Source organism: Oncorhynchus masou, chromosome 15, assembly GCF_036934945.1.
Source record: "Oncorhynchus masou masou isolate Uvic2021 chromosome 15, UVic_Omas_1.1, whole genome shotgun sequence".
Lineage (NCBI taxonomy): Eukaryota > Metazoa > Chordata > Actinopteri > Salmoniformes > Salmonidae > Oncorhynchus > Oncorhynchus masou.
The window spans coordinates 72,007,320-72,031,514 of NC_088226.1; the positions used below are offsets into that span (position 1 = coordinate 72,007,320).

The 24,195-nt window shown below is 42.3% G+C and overlaps 1 protein-coding gene across 1 annotated transcript in view; it reads right to left on the reverse strand.

The window, feature by feature from the left end:
• Nucleotides 1–17,758, reverse strand: part of pias1b (protein inhibitor of activated STAT, 1b) — a 59,313-nt gene extending 41,555 nt beyond the window's left edge. The window contains exon 1 of the mRNA XM_064990190.1: nucleotides 17,710–17,758. Within this exon, the coding sequence (XP_064846262.1) occupies nucleotides 17,710–17,733 (24 nt within the window). The 5' untranslated portion in view covers nucleotides 17,734–17,758. The remainder of the gene's footprint in view (nucleotides 1–17,709) is intronic.
• Between the last annotated feature and the right edge of the window lie 6,437 nt (nucleotides 17,759–24,195).

Below are 24,195 nucleotides of genomic sequence, written 5' to 3' on the forward strand. Positions count from 1 at the left end.
TCAGTGGACTGGTAGACAGCTAGTCAGTGGACTGGTAGATAGCTAGTCAGTGGACTGGTAGATAGCTAGTCAGTGGACTGGTAGACAGCTAGTCAGTGGACTGGTAGACAGCTAGTCAGTGGACTGGTAGACAGCTAGTCAGTGGACTGGTAGATAGCTAGTCAGTGGACTGGTAGATAGCTAGTCAGTGGACTGGTAGACAGCTAGTCAGTGGACTGGTAGACAGCTAGTCAGTGGACTGGTAGACAGCTAGTCAGGACAGGATGCTATGGGTTCCTCCCTACTACCTCAGTGGACTGGTAGACAGCTAGTCAGTGGACTGGTAGACAGCTAGTCAGAGGACTGGTAGACAGCTAGTCAGTGGACTGGTAGACAGCTAGTCAGTGGACTGGTAGACAGCTAGTCAGGACAGGATGCTATGGGTTCCTCCCTACTACCTCAGAGGACTGGTAGACAGCTAGTCAGTGGACTGGTAGACAGCTAGTCAGTGGACTGGTAGACAGCTAGTCAGTGGACTGGTAGACAACTAGTCAGTGGACTGGTAGACAACTAGTCAGTGGACTGGTAGACAGCTAGTCAGTGGACTGGTAGACAGCTAGTCAGTGGACTGGTAGACAACTAGTCAGTGGACTGGTAGATAGCTAGTCAGTGGACTGGTAGACAGCTAGTCAGTGGACTGGTAGACAGCTAGTCAGTGGACTGGTAGACAGCTAGTCAGTGGACTGGGTAGACAGCTAGTCAGTGGACTGGTAGACAGCTAGTCAGTGGACTGGTAGACAGCTAGTCAGTGGACTGGTAGACAGCTAGTCAGAGGACTGGTAGACAGCTAGTCAGAGGACTGGTAGACAGCTAGTCAGTGGACTGGTAGATAGCTAGTCAGTGGACAGGTAGACAGCTAGTCAGTGGACTGGTAGATAGCTAGTCAGTGGACAGGTAGACAGCTAGTCAGTGGACTGGTAGACAGCTAGTCAGTGGACTGGTAGACAGCTAGTCAGTGGACTGGTAGACAGCTAGTCAGTGGACTGGTAGACAGCTAGTCAGTGGACTGGTAGACAACTAGTCAGTGGACTGGTAGATAGCTAGTCAGTGGACTGGTTAGACAGCTAGTCAGTGGACTGGTAGACAGCTAGTCAGTGGACTGGTAGACAGCTAGTCAGGACAGGATGCTACTTAGACAGCGTAGAAGGAGCCTCAGAGTATTTATGTGTTTAATGTTGTTGATTGCAAAGTATAATTGCATTGGGCACTAAAAAGCAAAACAGTCAGCCCCACCCTGACCAACTCTAACACTTTGTTTGGATTTGCATCAGAGAGTTAATGGATGATGAATGGAACAAAATATAACCGTAGATTCATTGTTATCTAATACACAGGATTAAGCATTTATTTACATAAAACCATGTTCCCAAATTGTATTAAATAAAGTAGTGACTGTGACTGGAACGAATTGCAAAAATCCCTGAAGTTGGAGACTTTTATCTCCCTCACCAACTTTAAACATCTGCTATCTGAGCAGCTAACCGATCGCTGCAGCTGTACATAATCTATTGGTAAATAACCCACCCATTTTCACCTACCTCATCCCCACACTGTTTTTATTTATTTACTTTTCTGCTCTTTTGCACACCAGTATCTCTACCTGTACATGACCATCTGATCATTTATCACTCCAGTGCTAATCTGCAAGGTTGTAATTATTTGCCTACCTCCTCATGCCTTTTGCACACAATGTATATAGACTCGCCTTTTTTGTACTGTGTTATTGACTTGTTAATTGTTTACTCCATGTGTAACTCTGTGTTGTCTGTTCACACTGCTAAGCTTTATCTTGGCCAGGTCGCAGTTGCAATTGAGAACTTGTTCTCAACTAGCCTACCTGGTTAAATAAAGGTGTTCTCAACTAGCCTACCTGGTTAAATAAAGGTGTTCTTAACTGGCCTACCTGGTTAAATAAAGGTGTTCTCAACTAGCCTACCTGGTTAAATAAAGGTGTTCTCAACTAGCCTACCTGGTTAAATAAAGGTGTTCTCAACTGGCCTACCTGGTTAAATAAAGGTGTTCTCAACTAGCCTACCTGGTTAAATAAAGGTGTTCTTAACTGGCCTACCTGGTTAAATAAAGGTGTTCTCAACTAGCCTACCTGGTTAAATAAAGGTGTTCTCAACTAGCCTACCTGGTTAAATAAAGGTGTTCTCAACTGGCCTACCTGGTTAAATAAAGGTGTTCTCAACTAGCCTACCTGGTTAAATAAAGGTGTTCTCAACTAGCCTACCTGGTTAAATAAAGGTGTTCTCAACTAGCCTACCTGGTTAAATAAAGGTGTTCTCAACTGGCCTACCTGGTTAAATAAAGGTGAAATAAAAAATAAAAAACAGGATTAAGCATTTATTTACATAAAACCATGTTCCCAAATTGTATTAAATAAAGTACCTGCACTAGAGTCGGGGGGGCGGCAGCGTAGCCTAGTGGTTAGAGCGTTGGACTAGCAGCCGAAAGGTTGCAAGTTTAAATCCCCAAGCTGACAAGGTACAAATCTGTCGTTCTGCCCCTGAACAGGCAGTTAACCCCACTGTTCCTAGGCCGTCATTGAAAATAAGAATTTATTCTTAACTGACTTGCCTCGTTAAATAAATACATTTAAAAAATAAAGAGTCACAAAAGAAAAGAAGAAGCTTTCTGCAAAAAATAGAAAATAAAATAAATCCATAACAGATTCCGTTTGGGAATCAAATGGGTTCATAGTTACTAAATCCAAAAATAGACATAGCAACTGCTGATCGGCCAGCCATTAACCTTAAGCTAACTTTAGCAACCGCTAGCTAAAAACATAGATGTGATGAGGCGTGTTTTAAAAATGGACAAAATCACCTTGACGTAAAGATCGAACCAAATATGGAGTTGATTTCTGGTGATTTAGACAACAACAACAAAAATCCATTTATGCTTTCATTAGCAATGGTTAAAGTTACCTGAAGTTTAATTTCTGTTTATAGAAAACAAAATCTGTGGTTCAGTTTCTCTTGGCCCCATAGACTACATTTCAGGTTGAGGAACCATCTAACATCAAGTTGTAAAATAGTGAACTTCTCTTTTAACTAGACACTTTAGAGTAGCAGAGACAGCTTGTGAGTCAGGAGGATTCAGGCCAGACTCCAGAGATCAGGGCCCAGAGATCAGGGCCCAGAGATCAGGGCCCAGACCCTTAAAGCATCTTAGAGTAGGGGTTAATTAAACGGATCTTATCCTTGAAGACTCTGGCTTTATGGATGGTGAGGCCCTGAGCACACACACATACGATGAACTACAGATGTGTGGGATTACAGGGAAACGGGATGAGAAGCCCCTGGTGAACTACAGATGGGTGGGATTACAGGGAAACGGGATGAGAAGCCCCTGGTGAACTACAGATGGGTGGGATTACAGGGAAACAGGATGAGAAGCCCCTGGTGAACTACAGATGGGTGGGCTTACAGGGATCAGAAGCCCCTGGTGAACTACAGATGGATGGGATTACAGGGAAACAGGATCAGAAGCCCCTGGTGAACTACAGATGGGTGGGATTACAGGGAAACGGGATGAGAAGCCCCTGGTGAACTACAGATGTGTGGGATTACAGGGAAACAGGATGAGAAGCCCCTGGTGAACTTCAGATGGATGGGATTACAGGGATCAGAAGCCCCTGGTGAACTACAGATGTGTGGGATTACAGGGATCAGAAGCCCCTGGTGAACTACAGATGGGTGGGATTACAGGGATCAGAAGCCCCTGGTGAACTACAGATGGGTGGGATTACAGGGATCAGAAGCCCCTGGTGAACTACAGATGGATGGGATTACAGAGAAACAGGATGAGAAGCCCCTGGTGAACTACAGATGGGTGGGATTACAGAGAAACAGGATGAGAAGCCCCTGGTGAACTACAGATGGGTGGGATTACAGGGAAACAGGATGAGAAGCCCCTGGTGAACTACAGATGGGTGGGATTACAGAGAAACAGGATGAGAAGCCCCTGGTGAACTACAGATGGGTGGGATTACAGGGATCAGAAGCCCCTGGTGAACTACAGATGTGTGGAATTACAGGGATCAGAAGCCCCTGGTGAACTTCAGATGGGTGGGATTACAGGGAAGCAGAAGCCCCTGGTGAACTACAGATGGGTGGGATTACAGGGAAACAGGATGAGAAGCCCCTGGTGAACTACAGATGTGTGGAATTACAGGAAGCAGAAGCCCCTGGTGAACTACAGATGGGTGGGATTACAGGAAGCAGAAGCCCCTGGTGAACTACAGATGGGTGGGATTACAGGGATCAGAAGCCCCTGGTGAACTACAGATGGGTGGGATTACAGGTACGTACTGGGGATCAGAAGCCAACCCCCAAAACCAACATCATGTAATAATTAATTAATTAATAATAATTATACTTAATCAACAACAGAGAAACAAGCACTTTTTTACAGCCCACACACCATATCCTAGAATGGTCATTTAAAATGGCATTAAATATAAAGTCATAACCCTAATATATTTCAGTTTCGTATTTAGCTTTACATTAAAATAGGTTGGGCTTGCCATCTTCAACCTAGACTTTAGAGAAAGATAGAATTTCAAAACGGGCACATTCTGCATAATAGTTTGCTAAATGTTTTGGCTAAAAATAGCTTGCTACTTAGCTAGTTAGCTGTGGCTAACCGTGATAGCTAGCTATCTTTTTTGACACACCCACACTTGTAATAACCATATTTTTAACGTCAATCTCGTAATTAGCTAGCTAAGCAGCTATAAGCCACTTAGCCAACTGCTAAACGCGGGAGAGAGAAAATTAACAAATTCAACTGGAAGGTATCAGCTAGCTAGTTAGCTACAAATCTTCAGGGCTGTCTGGCCCAGGCTAATTGTCCCGGTCAGACTGGAGATAGCTAATTTAGGTAACTGTACTCCAATTTTATTTATCACACTGATACATCAAGCCAACTGACATTTACTCATGAGGTGCTGACTTGTTGCACCCTCGACAACCACTGAGTTAATTATTATTTGACCCTGCTGGTCATCTATGAACATTTGAACATCTTGGCCCCATGTTCTGTTATTAATCTCCACCCGGCACAGCCAGAAGAGGACTGGCCACCCCACATAGCCTGGTTCCTCTTTAGGTTTCTTCCTAGGTTTTGGCCTTTCTAGGGAGTTTGTCCTAGCCACCATGCTTCTACATCTGCATTGCTTGCTGTTTTTTTTTGTTCAGGCTGGGTTTCTGTAATAAGCACTTAGTGATATCAGCTGATAATCAGCTCCTATGTTGTTCAACTTTCCATAATATGACTGTGGCTACCACTAACTAGCATGATGATGAAAAAGGGGCAGTTCCCCCCCAAAAACGAGCAGTATTTCCATCTTTTCAACGAAGCCATGTGGATTAAGGTAACATTTGGAGTACAGTGGTGTATCCCATTCCTGAATTGGGGTACGTTCCCTAACCCCACATCTCACACCGGCTCCATGGTGTCTTTATGTAAAGACATGATTCCGTTCAAATCAAATCAAATCTTATTTGTCACATACACATGGTTAGCAGATGTTAATGCGAGTGTAGCAAAATGCTTGTGCTTCTAGTTCCGACAATGCAGTAATAACCAACAAGTAATCTAACTAACAATTCCTAAACTACTGTCTTGTTCCTAAACTACTGTCGTGGAATTAGCATTACTAGTTTATTACATTGGGTTCCGAATAATGGCTCTTCCGATCCAAGTGCAGCTCAGTGTAATGATATGATGTTGGTATTTTTCTGTGGAATTAGCATTACTAGTTTATTACATTGGGTTCCGAATAATGGCTCTTTGGCTGGACAATGTTCACTGGCGGATAGAGAACATGCAGTTCGGATTAGTATAACAGGGTTCTGGCAAGTATAACAGGGTTCTGGTAAGAACAACAAGGGTTCCGGTAAGTATAACAGGGTTCTGGTGAGTATAACAAGGCTCTGGTAAGTATAACAGGGTTCTGGTGAGTATGACAGGGTTCTGGTAAGTATTAAAAGGTTCTGGTAAGGATAACAGGGTTCTGGTGAGTATAACAAGGTTCTGGTAAGTATAGCAGGGTTCTGGTGAGTATAACAGGGTTCTGGTAAGTATTAAAAGGTTCTGGTAAGGATAACAGGGTTCTGGTAAGTATAACAAGGTTCTGGTAAGTATTGCAAGGTTCTGGTAAGTATTACAAGGTTCTGGTAAGTATAACAAGGTTCTGGTAAGTATAACAGGGTTCTGGTGAGTATAACAGGGTTCTGGTAAGTATTAAAAGGTTCTGGTAAGGATAACAGGGTTCTGGTAAGTATAACAAGGTTCTGGTAAGTATTACAAGGTTCTGGTAAGTATTACAAGGTTCTGGTAAGTATTACAAGGTTCTGGTAAGTATAACAGGGTTCTGGTAAGTATTACAAGGTTATGGTAAGTATAACAGGGTTCTGGTAAGAACAACAAGGGTTCTGGTAAGTATAACAGGGTTCTGGTGAGTATAACATGGTTCTGGTGAGTATAACAGGGTTCTGGTGAGTATAACAGGGTTCTGGTAAGTATAACAGGGTTCTGGTAAGTATAACAGGGTTCTGGTGAGTATAACAAGGTTCTGGTAAGTATAACAGGGTTCTGGTGAGTATAACAGGGTTCTGGTGAGTATAACAGGGTTCTGGTAAGTATTAAAAGGTTCTGGTAAGTATAACAGGGTTCTGGTAAGGATAACAGGGTTCCGGTAAGCATAACAGGGTTCCGGTAAGTATAACAGGGTTCCGGTAAGTATAACAAGGTTCCGGTACGTATAACAGGGTTCCGGTAAGTATCACAGGGTTCTGGTAAGTATAACAAGGTTCTGGTAAGAATAACAAGGGTTCTGGTAAGAATAACAAGGTTCTGGTAAGTATTAAAAGGTTCTGGTAAGTATAACAAGGTTCTGGTAAGGATAACAGGGTTCTGGTAAGTATAACAAGGTTCTGGTAAGTATTAAAAGGTTCTGGTAAGTATAACAAGGTTCTGGTAAGTATAACAGGGTTCCGGTAAGTATAACAGGGTTCAGGTAAGTATAACAAGGTTCCGGTACGTATAACAAGTTCCGGTAAGTATAACAAGGTTCCGGTAAGTATAACAAGGTTCTGGCAAGTATAACAAGGTTCTGGTAAGTATAACAAGGTCCGGGTAAGTATAACAGGGTTCTGGTAAGTATAACAGGGTTCTGGTGAGTATAACAGGGTTCTGGTAAGTATTAAAAGGTTCTGGTAAGGATAACAGGGTTCTGGTGAGTATAACAGGGTTCTGGTAGGTATAACAGGGTTCTGGTAGGTATAACAGGGTTCTGGTAGGTATAACTGGGTTCTGGCAAGTATAACAAGGTTCTGGCAAGTATAACAAGGTTCTGGTAAGAATAACAAGGTTCTGGTAAGAATAACAAGGGTTCTGTTAAGTATTAAAAGGTTCAGGTAAGTATAACAAGGTTCCGGTAAGTATAACAAGTTTATGGTAAGTATAACAAGGTTCTGGTAAGAATAACAAGGTTTTGGTAAGTATAACAAGGTTCCGGTAAGTATAACAAGTTTATGGTAAGTATAACAAGGTTCTGGCAAGTATAACAAGGTTCTGGTAAGAATAACACGGTTCTGGTAAGTATAACAAGGTTCTGGCAAGTATAACAAGGTTCTGGTAAGAATAACAAGGTTCAGGTAAGTATAACAGGGTTCTGGCAGGTATAACAAGGTTTCTGGTAAGTATTACAAGGGTCTGGCAAGTATAACAGGGTTCTAGTAAGTATAACAAGGTTCTGCCAAGTATAACAAGGGTTCTGGTAACTATTAAAAGGTTCTGGTAAGGATAACAAGGGTTCCGGTAAGTATAACAAGGTTCCGGTACGTATAACAAGGTTCTGGTAAGTATAACAAGGTTCTGGTAAGTATAACAAGGTTCGGGTAAGTATAACAGGGTTCTGGTAAGTATAACAGGGTTCTGGTAAGAATAACAGGGTTCTGGTGAGTATAACAGGGTTCTGGTAAGTAATAAAAGGTTCTGGTAAGTATAACAAGGTTCTGGTAAGAATAACAAGGGTTCTGTTAAGTATTAAAAGGTTCTGGTAAGTATAACAGGGTTCTGGTAAGTATAACAAGGTTCTGATAAGTATAACAAGGTTCCGGTAAGTATAACAAGGTTTCTGGTAAGTATTATAAGGTTCTGCCAAGTATAACAAGGTTCAGGTAAGTATAACAGGGTTCTGGTGAGTATAACAGGGTTCTGGTAAGTATTAAAAGGTTCTGGTAAGTATAACAAGGTTCCGGTAAGTATAACAGGGTTCCGGTAAGTATAACAGGGTTCCGGTAAGTATAACAAGGTTCCGGTACGTATAACAAGTTTATGGTAAGTATAACAAGGTTCTGGCAAGTATAACAAGGTTCTGGTAAGTATTAAAAGGTTCTGGTAGGTATAACAGGGTTCTGGCAAGTATAACAAGGTTCTGGCAAGTATAACAGGGTTCTGGTAAGAATAACAAGGTTCTGGCAAGTATAACAAGGGTTCTGGTAAGTATTACAAGGTTCTGGTAAGTATAACAAGGGTTCTAGTAAGTATAACAAGGTTCTGGCAAGTATAAAAAGGTTCTGGTAAGTATAACAAGGGTTCTGGCAAGTATAACAAGGTTCTGGCAAGTATAACAAGGTTCTGGCAAGTATAACAAGGTTCTGGCAAGTATAACAAGGGTTCTGGCAAGTATAACACGGTTCTGGCAAATATAACAAGGGTTCTGGTAAGTATAACAAGTTTCTGGCAAGAATAAGGTTAGCTAGCCAGCTATTGTCGTTCTTTTAACGTAACGTAACGTAATCAACACTGCTAGCTAGCCAGCTAGCCACCGAATAGCAGCACTGTAGAAACTATTACACTCGACGGAACGACTTGATTAGTGTAGTGTCAACAACGCATCCACTGCCAGCTAGCCTACAAAGTCAACAACGCAGCCACTGCCAGCTAGCCTACTCCAGCAGTACTGTATCATTTCAATCATTTTAGTCAATAAGATTTTTGCTACGTAAGCTTAACTTTCTGAACATTCGAGACGTGTAGTCCACTTGTCATTCCAATCTCATTTGCATTAGCGTAGCCTCTTCTGTAGCCTGTCAACTATGTGTCTATCTATCCCTGTTCTCTCCTCTCTGCACAGACCATACAAACGCTCCACACCGCGTGGCCGCGGCCACCCTAATCTGGTGGTCCCAGCGCGCACGACCCAAGTGGAGTTCCAGGTCTCCGGTAGCCTCTGGAACTGCCGATCTGCGGCCAACAAGGCAGAGTTCATCTCAGCCTATGCCTCCCTCCAGTCCCTCGACTTCTTGGCACTGACGGAAACATGGATCACCACAGATAACACTGCTACTCCTACTGCTCTCTCTTCGTCCGCCCACGTGTTCTCGCACACCCCGAGAGCTTCTGGTCAGCGGGGTGGTGGCACCGGGATCCTCATCTCTCCCAAGTGGTCATTCTCTCTTTCTCCCCTTACCCATCTGTCTATCGCCTCCTTTGAATTCCATGCTGTCACAGTTACCAGCCCTTTCAAGCTTAACATCCTTATCATTTATCGCCCTCCAGGTTCCCTCGGAGAGTTCATCAATGAGCTTGATGCCTTGATAAGCTCCTTTCCTGAGGACGGCTCACCTCTCACAGTCCTGGGCGACTTTAACCTCCCCACGTCTACCTTTGACTCATTCCTCTCTGCCTCCTTCTTTCCACTCCTCTCCTCTTTTGACCTCACCCTCTCACCTTCCCCCCCCTACTCACAAGGCAGGCAATACGCTCGACCTCATCTTTACTAGATGCTGTTCTTCCACTAACCTCATTGCAACTCCCCTCCAAGTCTCCGACCACTACCTTGTATCCTTTTCCCTCTCGCTCTCATCCAACACTTCCCACACTGCCCCTACTCGGATGGTATCGCGCCGTCCCAACCTTCGCTCTCTCTCCCCCGCTACTCTCTCCTCTTCCATCCTATCATCTCTTCCCTCTGCTCAAACCTTCTCCAACCTATCTCCTGATTCTGCCTCCTCAACCCTCCTCTCTTCCCTTTCTGCATCCGTTGACTCTCTATGTCCCCTATCCTCCAGGCCGGCTCGGTCCTCCCCTCCCGCTCCGTGGCTCGACGACTCATTGCGAGCTCACAGAACAGGGCTCCGGGCAGCCGAGCGGAAATGGAGGAAAACTCGCCTCCCTGCGGACCTGGCATCCTTTCACTCCCTCCTCTCTACATTTTCCTCCTCTGTCTCTGCTGCTAAAGCCACTTTCTACCACTCTAAATTCCAAGCATCTGCCTCTAACCCTAGGAAGCTCTTTGCCACCTTCTCCTCCCTCCTGAATCCTCCTCCCCCTCCCCCCTCCTCCCTCTCTGCAGATGACTTCGTCAACCATTTTGAAAAGAAGGTCGACGACATCCGATCCTCGTTTGCTAAGTCAAACGACACCGCTGGTTCTGCTCACACTGCCCTACCCGGTGCTCTGACCTCTTTCTCCCCTCTCTCTCCAGATGAAATCTCGCTTCTTGTGACGGCCGGCCGCCCAACAACCTGCCCGCTTGACCCTATCCCCTCCTCTCTTCTCCAGACCATTTCCGGAGACCTTCTCCCTTACCTCACCTCACTCATCAACTCATCCCTGACCGCTGGCTACGTCCCTTCCGTCTTCAAGAGAGCGAGAGTTGCACCCCTTCTGAAAAAACCTACACTCGATCCCTCCGATGTCAACAACTACAGACCAGTATCCCTTCTTTCTTTTCTCTCCAAAACTCTTGAACGTGCCGTCCTTGGCCAGCTCTCCCGCTATCTCTCTCAGAATGACCTTCTTGATCCAAATCAGTCAGGTTTCAAGACTAGTCATTCAACTGAGACTGCTCTTCTCTGTATCACGGAGGCGCTCCGCACTGCTAAAGCTAACTCTCTCTCCTCTGCTCTCATCCTTCTAGACCTATCGGCTGCCTTCGATACTGTGAACCATCAGATCCTCCTCTCCACCCTCTCCGAGTTGGGCATCTCCGGCGCGGCCCACGCTTGGATTGCGTCCTACCTGACAGGTCGCTCCTACCAGGTGGCGTGGCGAGAATCTGTCTCCTCGCCACGCGCTCTCACCACTGGTGTCCCCCAGGGCTCTGTTCTAGGCCCTCTCCTATTCTCGCTATACACCAAGTCACTTGGCTCTGTCATAACCTCACATGGTCTCTCCTATCATTGCTATGCAGACGACACACAATTAATCTTCTCCTTTCCCCCTTCTGATGACCAGGTGGCGAATCGCATCTCTGCATGTCTGGCAGACATATCAGTGTGGATGACGGATCACCACCTCAAGCTGAACCTCGGCAAGACGGAGCTGCTCTTCCTCCCGGGGAAGGACTGCCCGTTCCATGATCTCGCCATCACGGTTGACAACTCCATTGTGTCCTCCTCCCAGAGCGCTAAGAACCTTGGCGTGATCCTGGACAACACCCTGTCGTTCTCAACTAACATCAAGGCGGTGGCCCGTTCCTGTAGGTTCATGCTCTACAACATCCGCAGAGTACGACCCTGCCTCACACAGGAAGCGGCGCAGGTCCTAATCCAGGCACTTGTCATCTCCCGTCTGGATTACTGCAACTCGCTGTTGGCTGGGCTCCCTGCTTGTGCCATTAAACCCCTACAACTCATCCAGAACGCCGCAGCCCGTCTGGTGTTCAACCTTCCCAAGTTCTCTCACGTCACCCCGCTCCTCCGCTCTCTCCACTGGCTTCCAGTTGAAGCTCGCATCCGCTACAAGACCATGGTGCTTGCCTACGGAGCTGTGAGGGGAACGGCACCACAGTACCTCCAGGCTCTGATCAGGCCCTACACCCAAACAAGGGCACTGCGTTCATCCACCTCTGGCCTGCTCGCCTCCCTACCACTGAGGAAGTACAGTTCCCGCTCAGCCCAGTCAAAACTGTTCGCTGCTCTGGCCCCCAATGGTGGAACAAACTCCCTCACGACGCCAGGACAGCGGAGTCAATCACCACCTTCCGGAGACACCTGAAACCCCACCTCTTCAAGTAATACCTAGGATAGGATAAAGTAATCCTTCTCACCCCCCTTAAATGATTTAGATGCACTATTGTAAAGTGGCTGTTCCACTGGATGTCATAAGGTGAATTCACCAATTTGTAAGTCGCTCTGGATAAGAGCGTCTGCCAAATGACTTAAATGTAATGTAAATGTAATAACAAGGGTTCTGGTAAGTATTAAAAGGTTCTGGCAAGTATAACAAGGTTCGGGTAAGTATAACAGGGTTCTGGTAAGTATAACAGGGTTCTGGTAAGTATAACAGGGTTCTGGTGAGTATAACAGGGTTCTGGTAAGTATTAAAAGGTTCTGGTAAGGATAACAAGGTTCTGGTAAGGATAACAAGGTTCTGGTAAGTATAACAGGGTTCTGGTAAGTATAACAGGGTTCTGGTAAGTATAACAAGGTTCTGGCAAGTATAACAAGGTTCTGGCAAGTATAACAAGGGTTCTGGTAAGTATAACAAGGTTCTGGCAAGAATAACAAGGTTCTGGTAAGAATAACAAGGGTTCTGTTAATTATTAAAAGGTTCTGGTAAGTATAACAGGGTTCTGGTAAGTATAACATGGTTCTGGTAAGGATAACAAAGTTCTGGTAAGTATTACAAGGTTCTGGTAAGTATAACAAGGTTCCGGTAAATATAACAAGTTTATGGTAAGTATAACAAGGGTTCTGGTAAGTATAACAAGGTTCTGGCAAGTATAACAAGGTTCTGGCAAGTATAACAAGGGTTCTGGTAAGTATAACAAGGTTCTGGCAAGAATAACAAGGTTCTGGTAAGAATAACAAGGGTTCTGTTAAATATTAAAAGGTTCTGGTAAGTATAACAGGGTTCTGGTAAGTATAACATGGTTCTGGTAAGGATAACAAAGTTCTGGTAAGTATTACAAGGTTCTGGTAAGTATAACAAGGTTCCGGTAAATATAACAAGTTTATGGTAAGTATAACAAGGGTTCTGGCAAGTATAACAAGGTTCTGGCAAGTATAACACGGTTCTGGCAAGTATAACAAGGGTTCTGGTAAGTATTAAAAGGTTCTGGTAAGTATAACAAGGTTCTGGTAAGTATAACAAGGTTCTGGTAAGTATAACAGGGTTCCGGTAAGTATAACAGGGTTCCGGTAAGTATAACAGGGTTCTGGTAAGTATTAAAAGGTTCTGGCAAGTATAACAAGGTTCTGGTAAGTATAACAGGGTTCTGGTCAGTATAACAGGGTTCTGGTGAGTATAACAGTGTTCTGGTGAGTATTAAAAGGTTCTGGTAAGGATAACAAGGTTCTGGTAAGGATAACAAGGTTCTGGTAAGTATAACAGGGTTCTGGTAAGTATAACAGGTTCTGGTAAGGATAACAAGGTTCTGGTAAGTATAACAGGGTTCTGGTAAGGATAACAGGGTTCTGGTAAGTATAACAGGGTTCTGGTAAGTATTAAAAGGTTCTGGCAAGTATAACAAGGTTCTGGTAAATATAACAGGGTTCTGGCAAGTATAACAAGGGTTCTGGTAAGTATAACAAGGTTCTGGCAAGAATAACAAGGTTCTGGTAAGAATAACAAGGGTTCTGTTAAATATTAAAAGGTTCTGGTAAGTATAACAGGGTTCTGGTAAGTATAACATGGTTCTGGTAAGGATAACAAGGTTCTGGTAAGGATAACAAGGTTCTGGTAAGTATAACAAGGTTCCGGTAAATATAACAAGTTTATGGTAAGTATAACAAGGTTCGGGCAAGTATAACAAGGTTCTGATAAGAATAACACAGTTCTGGTAAGAATAACAAGGGTTCTGTTAAGTATTAAAAGGTTCTGGTGAGTATAGCAGGGTTCTGGTAAGTATAACAGGGTTCTGGTAAGTATTAAAAGGTTCTGGTAAGTATTAAAAGGTTCTGGTAAGTATAACAGGGTTCCGGTAAGTATAACAGGGTTCTGGTGAGTATAACAGGGTTCTGGTGAGTATAACAGGGTTCTGGTAAGTATAACAGGGTTCTGGCAAGTATAACAAGGTTCTGGCAAGTATAACACGGTTCTGGCAAGTATAACACGGTTCTGACAAGTATAACAAGGTCCTGGTAAGAATAACAAGGGTTCTGTTAGGTATTAAAAGGATACTGGTAAGTTTAACATGGTTCTGGTAAGTATAACAGGGTTCTGGTAAGTATAACAGGGTTCTGGTAAGGATAACAAGGTTCTGGTAAGTATAACAAGGTTCCGGCAATTATAACAAGTTTATGGTAAGTATAACAAGGTTCTGGCAAGTATAACAAGGGTTCTGGTAAGTATAACAAGGTTCTGGCAAGTATTAAAAGGTTCTGGCAAGTATAACAAGGTTCTGGCATGTATAACAAGGGTTCTGGTAAGTATAACAAGGTTCTGGCAATAATAACAAGGGTTCTGGTAAGTATTAAAAGGTTCTGGTAAGTATAACAAGGTTCTGGTAAGTATAACAGGGTTCTGGATAAGTATAACAGGGTTCCGGTAAGTATAACAGGGTTCCGGTACGTATAACAAGTTCCGGTAAGTATAACAAGGTTCCGGTAAGTATAACAAGTTTATGGTAAGTATAACAAGGTTCTGGCAAGTATAACAAGGGTTCTGGTAAGTATAACAAGGTTCTGGAAAGTATAACATGGTTCTGGCAAGTATAACAAGGTTGTGGCAAGTATAACAAGGTTCTGGTAAGTATTAAAAGGTTCTGGTAAGGATAACAAGGTACTGGTAAGGATAACAAGGTTCTGGTAAGTATAACAGGGTTCTGGTAAGTATAACAGGGTTCTGGCGAGTATAACAAGGTTCTGGCAAGTATTAAAAGGTTCTGGTAAGTATAACAAGTTTCTGGCAAGAATAACAAGGTTCTGGTAAGAATAACAAGGGTTCTGTTAAATATTAAAAGGTTCTGGTAAGTATAACAGGGTTCTGGTAAGGATAACAAGGTTCTGGTAAGGATAACAAGGTTCTGGTAAGTATAACAAGGTTCCGGTAATTATAACAAGTTTATGGTAAGTATAACAAGGTTCTGGCAAGTATAACAAGGGTTCTGGTAAGTATAACAAGGTTCTGGCAAGTATAACATGGTTGTGGCGAGTATAACAAGGTTCTGGCAAGTATTAAAAGGTTCTGGTAAGTATAACAAGGTTCCGGCAAGTATAACAAGGGTTCTGGTAAGTATAACACGGTTCTGGCAAGTATAACAAGGTTCTGGCAAGTATAACAAGGGTTCTGGTAAGTATAACAAGGTTCTGGCAAGTATAACAAGGTTATGGTAAGAATAACAAGGGTTCTGGTAAGTGTAACACGGTTCTGGCAAATATAACAAGGTTCTGGCAAGTATAACAAGGTTCTGGCAAGTATAACAAGGTTCTGGCAAGTATAACAAGGTTCTGGCAAGTATAACACGGTTCTGGTAAGTATAACAAGGTTCTGGTAAGTATAACAATGTTCTGGTGAGTACAACAAGGTTCTTGTAAGTATAACTGGGTTCTGGTAAGAATAACAAGGGTTCTGGTTTGTATAACAGGGTTCTGGTAAGTATAACAAGGTTCTGGCAAGTATAACAGCATTCTGGCAAGTATAATAGGGTTATGGTAAGTATAACAGGGTTCTGGTAAGTATAACAGGGTTCTGGTAAGTATAACGGGGTTCTGGTAAGTATAACAGGGTTCTGGTAAGTATAACGGGGTTCTGGCAAGTATAACAAGGTTCTGGCAAGTATAACAAGGTTCTGGCAAGTATAACAAGGTGCTGGCAAGTATAACAAGGTTCTGGTAAGTATAGCAGGGTCCTGGCAAGTATAACAGGGTTCTGGTAAGTATAACAAGGTTCTAGTAAGTATAACAAGGTTCTGGTAAGTATAACGAGGTTCCGGTAAGTATAACAAGTTTATGGTAAGTATAACAAGGTTCTGGCGAGTATAACAAGGTTCTGGCGAGTATAACAAGGTTCTGGCAAGTATTAAAAGGTTCTGGTAAGTATAACAAGGTTCTGGTAAGTATAACAGGGTTCGGGTAAGTATAACAGGGTTCTGGTAAGTATAACAGGGTTCTGGTAAGTATAACAGGGTTCTGGTGAGTCTAACAGGGTTCTGGTAAGTATTAAAAGATTCTGGTAAGAATAAAAGGGTTCTGGTAAGTATAACAAGGTTCTTGCAAGTATAACAGGGTTCTGGTAAGTATAACAAGGGTTCTGGTAAGTATAACAAGGTTCTGGCAAGTATAACAGGGTTCTGGTAAGTGTAACACGGTTCTGGCAAATATAACAAGGTTCTGGCAAGTATAACAAGGTTCTGGCAAGTATAACAAGGTTCTGGCAAGTATAACAAGGTTCTGGCAAGTATAACACGGTTCTGGTAAGTATAACAAGGTTCTGGTAAGTATAACAATGTTCTGGTGAGTACAACAAGGTTCTTGTAAGTATAACTGGGTTCTGGTAAGAATAACAAGGGTTCTGGTTTGTATAACAGGGTTCTGGTAAGTATAACAAGGTTCTGGCAAGTATAACAGCATTCTGGCAAGTATAATAGGGTTATGGTAAGTATAACAGGGTTCTGGTAAGTATAATAGGGTTATGGTAAGTATAACAGGGTTCTGGTAAGTATAATAGGGTTCTGGCAAGTATAACAGCATTCTGGCAAGTATAATAGGGTTATGGTAAGTATAACAGGGTTCTGGTAAGTATAACAGGGTTCTGGTAAGTATAACGGGGTTCTGGTAAGTATAACAGGGTTCTGGTAAGTATAACGGGGTTCTGGCAAGTATAACAAGGTTCTGGCAAGTATAACAAGGTTCTGGCAAGTATAACAAGGTGCTGGCAAGTATAACAAGGTTCTGGTAAGTATAGCAGGGTCCTGGCAAGTATAACAGGGTTCTGGTAAGTATAACAAGGTTCTAGTAAGTATAACAAGGTTCTGGTAAGTATAACGAGGTTCTGGCGAGTATAACAAGGTTCTGGCAAGTATTAAAAGGTTCTGGTAAGTATAACAAGGTTCTGGTAAGTATAACAGGGTTCGGGTAAGTATAACAGGGTTCTGGTAAGTATAACAGGGTTCTGGTAAGTATAACAGGGTTCTGGTGAGTATAACAGGGTTCTGGTAAGTATTAAAAGATTCTGGTAAGAATAAAAGGGTTCTGGTAAGTATAACAAGGTTCTTGCAAGTATAACAGGGTTCTGGTAAGTATAACAAGGGTTCTGGTAAGTATAACAAGGTTCTGGCAAGTATAACAGGGTTCTGGTAAGTATAACAAGGGTTCTGTTAAGTATAACAAGGTTCTGGCAATTATAACAAGGTTCTGGCAATTATAACAGGGTTCTGGTAAGTATAACAGTGTTCTGGTAATATATTAACTACCAGTCTGATCTATTAACCAACATAACTACCAGTCTGATCTATTAACCAACATAACTACCAGTCTGATCTATTAACCACATAACGTTAGCTATCAGCTAACAATAACAATACAAGCTTACGACTTCCACTGTACCGTTTTCGTACACAAATGAAATTCATTCCCTACAACAAATCAAGTAAATCTTCAAAATAAATTCGATTTCAACTATATGTAACCCGCGGAGATTAGTTTAATACATAAATACGTCATTTTATTTTAGTTTTTTTTGTTATTATTTCGGGATACGCTTTACCTTCAGTTGCGCACTCTCCGCCATCTTGTAACTTTTAGCGCATGCGTGATCAGGGTTGCCAGCCCCCTCCAGGTCTAACACATGTATAGATATTAATGACCACTCAAAACCAGCCCACAAATAACTGAAAACTCGTCCAAAATTGTTTTTTTTTTAGCAACAAGCTACGATTTGCCACATTTATCTAATAGGTTTCTCAGAAGATGATAATCTACAGCTAATAGAGTTCCATAGTGGTGGTGTCTTAATTCCAATGAAACCATTTCTCTCTTGACTGTTTTCTACCGTTTTTTCTACCATACATTTTTTCCCCCGTAGGGGATTGTAGAAACACTCCCCACAAGGGCTATGTTTCATGTAGGCTTACCCTGGCGTGACGTTTTGATAACCATGTAAATCTTTCTTAAGACAAGGTGAAGTTTATCAATACATTCATCTCTATTTACTCGAAAATTCGAAAATGCTAATTGGCAGCAAAGTAGACGTCATGTAAAACTACAAATCCCAGCATGCTCTTTGCACGTCATCTCTCGCTGACACCTTTATTAACAAGTCGTGTCAATTTAAACTTGCACAAGACAGTTCACAGTATTGTCCATTTTAAAGAAATGTAGCCAATTTATTCGTTACTACATTTAGCTAACATTAGATCCAGTTAATCCAGAGATTCTTACCCTTGCCTCCATTCGACAATCTTGTCCAGATCATCATGGCATTTGTAGTTCTTTGTGATAGCAGCTAATTAGCGTTTCATTTTTGGGAAGGGGGAGGGGTAAATACAGCCGAATATATTGATAAAAGTAACCTTGTCCTTACATGTCAGGGGCCTTCTGAGTGGCGCAGGGGTCTAAAGCCACTGCATAGCAGTGCTTGAGGTGTCACTACAGACCCGGGTTGATCCCAGGCTGTGTTGCAACTGGCTGTGACAGGGGTCCCATAGGGTGGTGCACAATTAGCCCAGCATCGCCCGGGTTAGGGGAGGGTTTTGCAGGGGGGGGCTTTACTTGGCTCATCGTGTTCTTGTGGCAGGCCGGGTACCTGGACGACAGGAAAAAGAGGACCGCGCACGCCCCCATTCTCATCGACGGGGCTGCAGTGGAGCAGGTTGAGAGCTTCAAGTTCCTTGATGTCCACATCACCAAACAAGCAAAGAGAAATGACAGTCCATCATTACTTTAAGACATAGTTAGGTATGTGAAGGGTCATCAATTTATAGCAGCCATCTACCTCACCAAGCAAAGTGAGAAGAATAAGAGCACCACATTGAAGCTTCCCAGCAACACCCGTTGGGGTGATGTTGTCGTCATGTTTGATGGATCATAAAAACTTAATTGCAAATGATTAAATCTTTCCAATAGAAATTTTAAAAAACAATTTAGTTACAAATGTAACTTTAATTAAATGAGTTGACTCTTCACAATGGATAATTTCACTGAACAACCGAAGGGAATATTGAATGATTCATAGCATCTCCCAAAAATATTTTCAACTTACATCAGTAAAATGATAGTCTACAAACTAAAGCTTTGGTTGTCTTCCTCTTAGGCTTCCATGTCTTCTCCCTGGACCTCCTCAATGTCCACCTCTTGAACATCAGACTCTGAGGCCTCATCCTCACTATCACTTTCCAACCTTGTTGAGGATGTCTGGCTCAAAAAGCCTCGAATTTGCCCAGATGGCCACCAAATTTTCAAACCTTGTATTGGTTAACCTGTTGCGTGCTTTGGTGTGTGAGTCCCCAAACAAGGACCAGTTGCGCTCTGAGGCGGCTGATGTTGGTGGGATTTGGAGGATGATGGAGGCAACAAGGGAACGAGCCTCAGATCCACAAAGTCCCTTCCACCAGGTGGCTGATGAGACATGTTGGCACGACTGCCATACTGCATCTCCCTCCCAAAGCCCTTGCTTGGAAGTGTACTTCGCCAGACTGCCAAGAACCTCGCCCTCATCCAGGCCAAGGTGGCGAGACACGGTAGTGATGACATCATGCACCAGACAGGATGCTCTTTTTTAAATGTTATTTATCCGTTATCTTGCCAGAATACTTGGGCTTCAGGCAGAAGTCTTCACGCTTTTTGATGTATTTCAGAACTGCCATTTCCTCTGCTTGGAGAAACTGTGAAGTGGGCAGGGCAGTACGGAGTTCTTCTCTTACAGCAGAGTCTGAACATCAGACAGGATGACATTGTCTCCCACAATCTGTGCAATGGCTACTGCTATAGGTTTCAGGCTGCTTACCACTCTCTCCCAAAATACATCATCCAGGAGGATCCTCATGATGGGGCTGCCCATAAAATAAGTCACGATCATGACCGCCTGCTGCAGCGCTCTCTCTCTCTCAACACCAATGACTGAGCTCAACACATAAACACCCTTCCGGCCCTAATCTTCCCTGCCCATGTATCACTCACTCAGTAACAACCACACTGCCTGGTAATCAGCAGGAGCGGGGCACAGTGAAATGTATTGCTCTCACAACTGACCAGAAGATGGCGCTCTCACACCACATAAATCAATAGACTGAAGTCTGTATATAAAACAATAGACTGTAGCCTGTATATAAATCAATAGACTTTAGCCTAAATCAATAGACTGTAGCCTGTATATACATCAATAGACTGTAGCCTGTATATAAATCAATAGACTGTAGCCTAAATCAATAGACTGTAGCCTGTATATAAATCAATAGCCTGAAGCCTGTATATAAATCAATAGACTGTAGTCTGTATATAAATCAATAGACTGTAGCCTGTATATAAATCAATAGACTGTAGCCTAAATCAATAGACTGTAGTCTGTATATAAATCAATAGACTGTAGCCTGTATATAAATCAATAGACTGTAGCCTATATATATATCAATAGACTGTAGCCTGTATATTAATCAATAGACTGTAGCCTGTATATAAATCAATAGACTGTAGCCTATATATAAATCAATAGACTGTAGCCTGTATATAAATCAATAGACTGTAGCCTATATAAATCAATAGACTGTAGTCTGTATATAAATCAATAGACTGTAGCCTGTGTATAAATCAATAGACTGTAGCCTATATAAATCAATAGACTGTAGCCTGTATATAAATCAATAGACTGTAGCCTAAATCAATAGCCTGAAGCCTGTATATAAATCAATAGACTGTAGCCTGTATATAAATCAATAGACTGTAGCCTATATAAATCAATAGACTGTAGCCTGTATATAAATCAATAGACTGTAGCCTGTATATAAATCAATAGACTGTAGCCTATATATAAATCAATAGAATGTAGTCTGTATATAAATCAATAGACTGTAGCCTGTATATAAATCAATAGAATGTAGCCTATATATAAATCAATAGACTGTAGCCTGTATATAAATCAATAGACTGTAGCCTAAATCAATAGACTGTAGCCTGTATATAAATCAATAGACTGTAGCCTATATAAATCAATAGACTGTAGCCTAAATCAATAGACTGTAGCCTGTATATAAATCAATAGACTGTAGCCTAAATCAATAGACTGTAGCCTGTATATAAATCAATAGACTGTAGCCTGTATATAAATCAATAGACTGTAGCCTGTATATAAATCAATAGACTGTAGCCTGTATATAAATCAATAGACTGTAGCCTATATAAATCAATAGACTGTAGCCTGTATATAAATCAATAGCCGGTAGCCTGTATATAAATCAATAGCCTGTAGCCTAAATCAATAGCCGGTAGCCTGTATATAAATCAATAGCCTGAAGCCTGTATATAAATCAATAGACTGTAGCCTATATAAATCAATAGACTGTAGCCTGTATATAAATCAATAGCCTGTAGCCTAAATCAATAGCCGGTAGCCTGTATATAAATCAATAGCCTGAAGCCTGTATATAAATCAATAGACTGTAGCCTATATAAATCAATAGCCGGTAGCCTGTATATAAATCAATAGCCTGTATATACAGTATATACATCCGTACATCTGAGAGGATATATTGCTCATTGTGGTAATAGCTTCATTCAGGCATGGAAATCCCCCCCAGAAGGAACACTCTTTCTTATAAAGTGCACTTCTTTTATCCAGGGTCTATAGGGAACTATGTAGGGAATACTAGGGTGTAATTTAGGATGCGAACATGTTCTGATTCTGGTGGAACAGAGTGACAAGATTAAGGTCCAAAATTACCATTATGTCAACACTATGACAAGCTATAGCAACACTATTACCAGTCTGTCACCACTATGACAAGCTATAGCACCACTATTACCAGTCTGTCACCACTATGACAAGCTATAGCACCACTATTACCAGTCTGTCACCACTATGACAAGCTATAGCACCACTATTACCAGTCTGTCACCACTATGACAAGCTATAGCCCCACTATTACCAGTCTGTCACCACTATGACAAGCTATAGCCCCACTATTACCATTATGACAAGCTATAGCCCCACTATTACCAGTTTGTCACCACTATGACAAGCTATAGCACCACTATTACCAGTCTGTCACCACTATGACAAGCTATAGCCCCACTATTACCAGTCTGTCACCATTTTGACAAGCTATAGCACAACTATTACCAGTCTGTCACCCCTATGACAAGTTATAGCCCCACTATTACCAGTCTGTCACCACTATGACAAGCTATAGCCCCACTATTACCATTATGACAAGCTATAGCCCCACTATTACCAGTCTGTCACCACTATGACAAGCTATAGCCCCACTATTACCAGTCTGTCACCACTATGACAAGTTATAGCCCCACTATTACCAGTCTGTCACCACTATGACAAGTTATAGCCCCACTATTACCAGTCTGTCACCACTATGACAAGCTATAGCCCCACTATTACCAGTGAATTTGTGTACTTTCAATCGTTATAACACATCCATGATATTGTGTTATGCTATTATTTCACGAAAATATCAGCGTGAGAATCCCAAACAAGGTATTTTATTACACATTGAAGTCATTTAGGGGTTTAAAGTTTAAAGTGCATTACATCGAGAGAATAGAAAGTTGTGGATGGACAAAGAGCAAACCGTGGTAATGAATAAACAACGTTAAGAAATTAAATCAAAACGTAAACTACTCACATTCAAATAATGACATAATACTTTCATAAAGACATTTGACTAACAACTATCACAGGATACAGATTCATTGCACTTTGCCTCTAAATATATATATATAAATTAATTCATTATAAATTAATTATAAATTAATTATACATTTTTAATTATAAAAGACCACATCAAATACATTTTATTCATACCATAACTTTTATTAAGCATATATATATATATATATGCATATATATGCATATATATGCTTAATAAAAGTTATGGTATGAATAAAATGTATTTGATGTGGTCTTTTATAATTTTAAATAAATTATACATTGAGTCTGAATTGACACGCCCCAATATGTTATCGTTAATTACAGACCAGTGACGTCTTTCGGTTTCCTTCATGTCAAAGCATCATTTTGGTACTATGATGTGGTCATCTGATAGGGCTGGCAGGAGGTGTGGGGGGGGGGGGGGCATATTTATAAACCATCTCTGAGTAACAGTGCTGATCTAGGATCAGGTCTGTCCATGTCCAGTCATTAAAAGTCATAAAGCATCTGAGTAACAGTGCTGATCTAGGATCAGGTCCGTCCATGTTCATAATAATATTATGTATTTTGATCTAAAATGCAAAACTGATCCTAGATCATTACTCAGACAAAGGTTGCAAAATGATTTCCCAAAATACCATCATTTCCAGAGATGCCCTTTGGAAGATTGATGGAATCAGAAATAAAGCAGATGATCCAGGAATCGGCCAACCGGGATTACTGGAGAACCTTGGGATTTTGGGGAAAGTCACTGGAAATGTGCTACCCTAACTCAGAAACTTCCTCTTTCGTATTTAGGCAGCTGTAGTCTTCAGGTTGGTTTGTAGTCTTGGGGGTGGTAGTAGTCTTCGGGGTAATAGTAGTCTTGGGGGTGGTAGTAGTCTTGGGGGCGGTAGTAGTCTTTGGGGGTGGTAGTAGTCTTGGGGGTGGTAGTAGTCTTCGGGGTAATAGTAGTCTTGGGGGAGGTAGTAGTCTTGGGGGCGGTAGTGGTATTGGGGGTGGTAGTAGTCTTGGGAGAGGTAGTAGTCTTGGGGGCGGTAGTAGTCTTGGGGGAGGTAGTAGTCTTCGGGGTGGTAGTAGTCTTTGGTGGCGGTAGTAGTCTTGGGGGTGGTAGTAGTCTTCGGGGTGGTAGTAGTCGTTGGGGCGGTAGTAGTCTTGGGGGAGGTAGTAGTCTTGGGGGTGATAGTAGTCTTGGGGGCGGTAGTAGTCTTCAGGGTGGTAGTAGTTGTTGGGGCGGAGGTAGTCTTGGGCGTGGTAGAAGTCTTCGGGGTAATAGTAGTCTTGGGGGAGGTAGTAGTCTTGGGGGCGGTAGTAGTCTTCGGGGCGGTAGTAGTCTTGGGGGTGATAGTAGTCTTGGGGGTGATAGTAGTCTTG